Below are 7,505 nucleotides of genomic sequence, written 5' to 3'. Positions count from 1 at the left end.
AATTCAGGGAACAATTCCTTCCTTCTGGCTTAGATTGTAAAATAGCATCTGACAGTTGGGCCTTTTATTGTGCCCCAAAAACCAGGGATCAGGTGGTGCTGAAGGGAGCTTTGCAGTGTGGGCTGGATGCAGGATGTGTGGGATGAATGGGATCCTGCAGCATGGTTAAAACTCTGGAGGAGGGCTCTTCCAGGGCTTTCAAACTGGTAAAACAGCCTGTTGCCAGTGAGCCCTTCCCTGCATGGTGTCAAAAGGAGTGTCAGGAATTCTTCAAGCTGTGCTCCAGCCTGGAATTTCTTTTTAGGCAGCTGATGTCAATCCTACATTAATTGTTACAAATGGATGTTGCAGGTTTTCTGTGCAGAATACCCATCCCAAATAGAGTTTTTTTAAGAGAGAAATTACAATTTTCCCTTTCAGATTTCATGCTTGTGGCTAAGATCTCATTGGTTTTTAGAGAAAAATTACAATTTTTCCTTTGAGTTTTCATGCTTGTGGCTAAGATCTCATTGGAGATAGAGTTGTTCAGATTTTACTGCATGATAGCCAAGTACAATATCCCATTCCCCCCCTTTAAAGTCCAATCCAGGAGACAAGTCTGTTGTGTCAGCACAGTACTGTGGGGTTTGTGCTTTCCTTTTCATTACTCCCTCCTCCCAGGAGAAAAATGGCTTTATGTACTTTTGAGCCTTATTCCTAGACAGGATACTCTGCATTGCTTTTGCCAGCCACATTTTAAGGGAAAGGATGGCACAGTTGCTCACAGTTATGACAAGTTAGATAAGTAGCACCAAGGCAGTTTTTTAATCTAATTTTGTTACACTGCAACTTTCATTTGGCTTAATAAAGTACTTCAATAGAGCTATATTCCTTCAAATCGGGCTGCTTCCTTCCTGGAACTTGATGTAGTTGTATTTCAAATATAAAGTATTATAAACTGGAACAAAATAGCACAGTTTTGAGTGTGAACTGAGATGCTGCGTGTGATTGGAAATTTTTTATTGCTAAACTGCTGAGCTTCTGTGTAAAGCTCAGAGTCCTCACCTGACACTCAGAACCAAGCTTTGTTGTGAAATTTCTTCTGATGCTGTTTTAAATCATAAGGTGAAGGAAATGAAGTACACACAGGTCTAACTCCCATCTCCTCAAGAGAGAGGCACTTGTTGGTGTGGTTTGTGAGAGCCTCTTGTGGCAAATTCCTCAAGTTGGAATTTGCTTGGTAATTCCAGCTGAGGTGGGGGTCCCAGCAGGGTGGGTGTGTGGGATGGATAAATGGGAGGCTGGGCTGGGCTGCTCCAGTGTCTGTGGTCACTGTCAGTGCCCACCCAAAGCAGGCTGGGGAGGCTCCCCCCTTTGCAGGGGTACAGAACCCCACCTCAGCTTGAATTACCAAGCAAATCCATCACCAGTGAAATGGAAAATTGTGTCACCTGCTTCAAAGAATGAGAAAGCAAGGCACTGCACACTTTCTTAATTGGCTTTTTTTTCTTTTTTTTTTCTCCTCTTTTACACTGAGGCAAGAACTAGAGAGAACAAAGTGTTAAGAGTGAGGAGATAGAGAATACTGGCTACATTTTCATGTGGAGGGACAGTGTATTTTTGGAGTGTTAATGCAGTGCTAGAGAAAGGAAGTGGGGAGCTGGGAAACAGATCCCCGCTCAGTGCTGGAGATCAGAAATGAAGTAATAGGATTTCACTATCAGCATCAGCCTCTGGCTGTCTGCAATATGTTCAGGAAATCACTTCCCATCTCTGCTTGCATTTCCTTGGCTGTCAAATGAACAGAGCCATAACTGCCTGCTCTGAGTGCTGCAGCTGCATTAGAGCAATAAAGCACGGGGCAGGAAGGAGTCACAGGTGTGATTTATGAACCCAGCAAGGTCAGGCTGTAAACAGCTGCAGGAATCACAGAGTGAGGGCAGGGTCTCCTGAAGCTGAGCAGGTGCTGATGTACACTGTGCGTGCTCAGGAGTGCCAGGAAGTGAAGGGAATCTCTCCAGCCCTGTCTGAGCAGGGGCAGCTCAAACCAAAGTGGTTTTGTTTCTCTCCCACCATGCAGTGAGTCCTTCAAGCATTTGGTGCCATTGGGTTTTTTCAGGAAGAGGTTTTGCTTGTTCAGTTCTTCTGTGTGGATGTTTTATTAAGATGCTCTGCATGGGTGTTGCCCTGCATATAACTACTTATAACATGATTTTATACTTGAAGGCAATAAAATAAAACAGCTCCGTGACATAAGATATTGAGATAAACAATTATGAGGAATGTTTATACACTGTAAGAGTCTCCTAAATTTGATAAGCATCAGTTCAAGCCAATATACCCCATGGTGGTAAAGAAAGAAAAAAGGAATCAATATTGCAGAAGCTTTTACAGAGAATTTATGAGCACTTTGTTCAGGATCAGTTCATGAAGACTGAAGCATAGCTAGCACTGTGCACTTACTTATGGAAATCCCTTGTTGAATTCACAAACTGTTTCAGGGAATTAAATTGGGAAATACGGAAATGGGCTTTTAAATTTCTTTTTTCCATTTATTAGTGTATACTCAGAAGAAGAAAGTGCTGTAATAAATTATCAAACTCCTTTGAGAAATGTGGCTGGATAGACTGTAGCAGTGTAGTCCCTGCCAAAGTTCTTGGGCATACTTGCTCCAGTTTCTGTTTTACAAGATAAGTGGATTAGTATGGACTGGTTTGTGGTAGGAGTTCCCCTTAAGATAGATTTTCATTGTATTTAGGTACTTCCCAGTTAAGGTTTGTAACATCAGTCACTATCACCTTTCAAAGAGCTGTAAGCTGTTTCCTATATCATGCCTGATGCTTGCATGATCTGATGCTTGTTTCAGGTATTATTTACTGTCAGTATTCCCGGGAAAGCGTTGCTGTGCTGATTCCTTGCTGGAGAAGGTGCCAGGCACATGGGCCATCCCTCAGCCCAGCCCATGGCCAGGGATGGCTCTGTGGTGCTGAATGAAGGAGCTGATCCCTCCAGGGCCCCTGAGCACCCACACGTGGTCCTGCTCACAGCTGGGAGCTGAAATACAAGCAATAGATGAGAAGGGTTGATGGAATGAATTGAGCATTAAGCAATGGTTGGTAGTTGTGAGAGGAGGAAGCCCCCAACACCCAGTGCCAGGCTAAAGGGAGCAGCACTGCTCACATAAGAGTAGGGGGGTACAGGGTTGGGACTGTGCAATCTTCACCTTCCCTTTCCACCCTTATCTCCCTGTTTACACACACAAAATCAATTTACAGACACACAAACTTACAACACAAATTTACAGACACAAAATCTCTTACGTCTCTTGTTCCTTCCAATGGCTAGCTTCTTACTGAAGCACTCGCTGTGTGAACAGGAGTCTTGTCTGTCTGTCTGTAGTGAAACTTAGTTCTTACATGCATTTTAAAGGTTTCAGTGGAAAGCATCAAGAATCAGGAGAATCTTTGGCTGAACAGATCATCATCTAAGTTACGCCTGTGTTGTGCCTTTCTGCCATGCTGCACCACAAAATCTCCCTCATATTCATCTTTATGTCCTGGTGGTTGCATAGTGGAGCACAAAACTCCACAGCAGAACCTGAGAGCTGTGTTTGGAGGGTGTCCTTATCACACCCCAGCTGGGGAACCTTGATCTGGTGATCCAGTAATTCTGGTGAAAGGAGGGGATGGAGCAGGCTTTGGACGTGTGATGGGTTTATTTCATTTAAAACACTAGACTGAAATTATTTCTAATTCTTATGATTATTAAATAGCCTCAACAGTTTCAGGCTGCAGCCAAGCACAAATAGATACTATTTATGCTGGGTTTGTGTTAGGAGGATTATTCAGTTGAAATGTATAAAAGCATCTCTCAGTTAGTCACTTTCATTTCATGGTGTTTTGTGTCATCAAAGTGAAATTTTCTTGTATGCTTGCCCAATGTACTTCATTCATGCTTTTATCTTTACTGTTTTCTCTTTGTTTGCTTTAAGGGGGTTGATTTCAGTTTCCATCAGTAATTGTGGGAATTGGTGCTGCTTTATTAACGCTTTGCAGATCATGGGTTTCATGTTTGCTACTTGCACCTCCCTCTGCAGCAACACTGAGCGCTTGCTTGGTCCCTTTGGGTGCTGCAGAGCAAAGAGGCATTGAGCTGACAACCAGCAGAGAGAAAACAGCTCCAGAACTACACAGAAACTCACATCTCTGCTCACTGGCTGAGTTTTTGCCCTAAGGCAAGGTGACAGTGGCATGTCCTCACAGCAGGAGCAGCTAAACATGATCAATACAGGCAATAGGAATATCTGCATGACGGATCAAGGAGAGCCTGTGTTTGTACTCCTGGTGGTACATGGCAGTAGGGATCTCTCCAGCTGCCAGCAGGTGACCTGAGTAACGCTGCCAGAGGTCTCCAGGGACAGATGGGAGCACTGCATACCCATCCAAAAGGTGAAGGGAAAGCAGAGGCTCCCCATGCTTTGCTGAAAAGAACACAGGCTCCTTCTGATCAGTGTTTGAAGTGGAAGTGTTCCCAGGATCCAGCAGCCTGGGTTTTGACCTTTCTGCATGGCTTTTTACCAAATTTGTTTGTGATTTCGCTGAGCCACCTCTCTGCTGGCTTGCACTGCAGCATCTCCATCTGTGCCTAGGAGGGCTCTGATGCCAGACTTCATGAGGGCATTGGTCACAGGCTGTAATTTAGACATTAATACTCTCTCAGCAATAAAACCATTACTTGGATCTCCCCCAGGGAATTGTCTGGTCCTTTTGTATGAGCACTCTTTTGTTCTCATCTCACTTTTAACAGTTGTCTTGGTAAAGCATTGTTTTGGTGAATCATATGTATCAAAATGTGCTTTCCTCTTTCCTGTTCTCCCACTTGTCTGTGCTTTTTTGCTTCTTGTTAGTCTTACTAAAATGTCTCCACTTCTGTTTCCCTTTAAATGTCTGAATAATTAGCAGCAGTGGGCACAGAAAGATTTCTGTGATGTGAGATGTGTTGGTAAGTGTTTGACAGGGCTTAATGACAAGGGGAGGGGGGACAGTGGGGACAGACTTTATTCAGCAGCAGCTCTCCAGCACTTCCTCAGTTTCCTGTTGGTAGGGAGAGCTTTCAGTCAGCTTTTCCAGCGTTCCTCTCATTTTTAAATGCATGTTTCCCAAATCTACTCCACAGGTGCCAACGAAAAAGCTGAAGAAATATGAGAGAGAGTACCAAACAATGCGAGAGAGCCAGCTGCAGCAGGAAGATCCTATGGACAGATACAAGGTAGGGAGATGCTCTATGGGAATTTGGTGAATCCCACCAGGAGTGAGCTGTCTCCAGCAGTTGAGGTGTGTGTAGCATGCTCACCTCCCTGGGATGTGCCAGGGATGCAGACCTTAGGGAAGTGAAGGTGAACTCATCCCATTTCTTGAATAAGCATTTTGAAACTTTGGGACTTAGTCTTTTTTTTTCCCAAGAATATTTCAATCACAATTTGTAACTCTTAAGACATCTGCAAGTAGCCACATATAATATTTTTCTTCTTTCAGTTTATATGTTTGTAGGTAACTCTCCTGCTGTTGCACTTTTACGGGAGATCTCCATGAGCCGCAGAAACAAAGGGTGATTCAGCTACAGACACAGAAAGGAGAAAACACACATTGTTCTAGTGCAAGCTGTGTGCAGTGGCATCCACAGAGACTTTGGAAGATGAACTCTTCCTTGGCTGATACGATCCTTATTATTGATTCCTGTTTATACCAAGCTTCAGTAATTTTTTGTTAAGATAAAACCAATTGTGGTGGGACCCAGAGCTCTTCTGGGGTCCTGAGGTACTACTGCAATAGAGTTAATAGTGATGGATATTCCTCTTTAAATGAGCACAGAAATAAGGTTCAGTTGTTAATATGATAGCTTGATAGTTCACTGAAAAAGAACAGTTCTACAATTTCAGGTCAGCTTTGCTTATCTTTACAATGTATTTGCTTTCATTGTCACAGCTACGTTCTGTTGCCATAGATTTTGTGTGCTGGAGGCTCTGCCTCTGGGCATAGCCTTAACTGAGAGTTTGGGATCTGGTTATTCCTCACTCTCTTTGGAACAATTCAGTTTGCTCTAGGTGAAGCTGCCAGGGGTGAAGCACTTTAGTGCCTGCTGCCCAGGATAGCTGGGAACTGACATTTCTTACACATCCTTGTACTGTTTGCCTGCTGTTCTTCATTGTGCCTTAATATGTTAGTGCCACTGTGGTTGTTGTGGGGTCTCCCAGGGCTGGGGAGGGGTGGGTAATCAAATCACACAGAGTGCAACAGGCCTGACATGGCCTGTGAACATAAGAAAAGCGCACCACGTTCAGAAAATGGAAATCTGTGGTGAGAGAGTGTGCCTTAATTCATAAATGTTGCAAAGAAGACTTACAAGTACAAAGTCAAACTGACTCTTTTTTCTTTTTTTTTTTTTAAAGCATTTGTCTGTGAGAAAATTATATTTTAAGTGTAGTTTTTTTGCTGTCAAAGGGTGGAGATTTTATTGTTTATGAGACTTAGGAGTGCTGTAGCTGCTGAGAACCAATAGCAAGTATGACCTATTTGGAAAAAACCACAACTGGCTGCTGATTAACTCTTAAGTATTTTCCTAGTGGTTCACTTATAGTACTGTGGAATTAAAATAATGCTTAGGAAACAAAGAAGGGTTCTTTAAAGCTCGGTGGAAGCATATTAACTAGTTAATCCTGGTCAATGCACTGTGAAGAACATTATCCCAAGCTGCAAATGAGGATATAGGAAGTGACTCTTGGGCCAGTGTTGATGTGAGTCACTGTCACAGTCAGGATCACAGCCCAGGGTTTTGGCTTGTGCTTCTGAAACTCACTGTGGATTTTTTTATTAAGCTGTGTTGGGTCTGATCCTCTTAAGGATGCTGTGATTAGACAGTTCCTGTAATAGGTTAGTTGCATATTAACTTCAAAGTCTGGACATGTTTTTCAGTTGATGGGTGTCATGGAAAAATGCTTGTAAATGTTCTTTGTTCCTTGTCTCGCCTGTTAGATTTTATTGATATATGAAGTTAAGGTTTTGTAGGAACTGACATTTCAGGAGTGTTTCCAAAGGGCAGCAAGAAAATGTCATTGTGTGGATCCTCCAAGGCAGCACGTGGAGAGCCAGCCCTGCTTTTTGCTTGTCCTTTAGGAGAGCACTCTGCAGCCTGCATGGTCAGAGGTGCTTTTCAGTAGGGCACCACCTCTGCAGGGCTTCCAGCAGCCAGGCTTGGCTTGGGAAAGGAAAAAGGCAGCCTTGCCTGCAAGCACAGCTCTGCTGTCAGCTCCTGCGCTCTGGGCTGTGCCCTGCAACCTTGTCATTTTTACAGTTTCCCTTCCCAAAACAAAGTGAGGGTTTTGCTGCCTAGGAAGGGGATGTTTCTTGGATGGGATCCCTCCCTGGAGTAGAGATCCCTGCAGAATGTTCCTCATATGGGTCAAGAAGGGAAAAGAGCTTTAAATCAACTGCTAGTTTTTAGCTATAGTTTTTAGGGTTGTTGTTACC

The 7,505-nt window shown here is 43.5% G+C and overlaps 1 protein-coding gene across 4 annotated transcripts in view; it reads left to right on the top strand.

Annotated features, from left to right (window-relative positions):
• LOC102044661 (rab GTPase-activating protein 1-like) overlaps window positions 1-7,505 on the top strand; it is a 101,254-nt gene that overhangs the window by 81,609 nt on the left and 12,140 nt on the right. For all 4 annotated transcript variants that reach the window (XM_031064146.1, XM_005429632.2, XM_031064147.1 and 1 more), the window contains one exon: window positions 5,155-5,247. In XM_031064146.1, the coding sequence (XP_030920006.1) occupies window positions 5,155-5,247 (93 nt within the window). The remainder of the gene's footprint in view (window positions 1-5,154; window positions 5,248-7,505) is intronic.

This window comes from Geospiza fortis, unplaced genomic scaffold (assembly GCF_000277835.1).
Source record: "Geospiza fortis unplaced genomic scaffold, GeoFor_1.0 scaffold399, whole genome shotgun sequence".
In the NCBI taxonomy this organism is placed as follows: domain Eukaryota; kingdom Metazoa; phylum Chordata; class Aves; order Passeriformes; family Thraupidae; genus Geospiza; species Geospiza fortis.
Note: the sequence above shows the minus strand (reverse complement) of the source record. Positions and strands in the feature narration are given on the sequence as shown.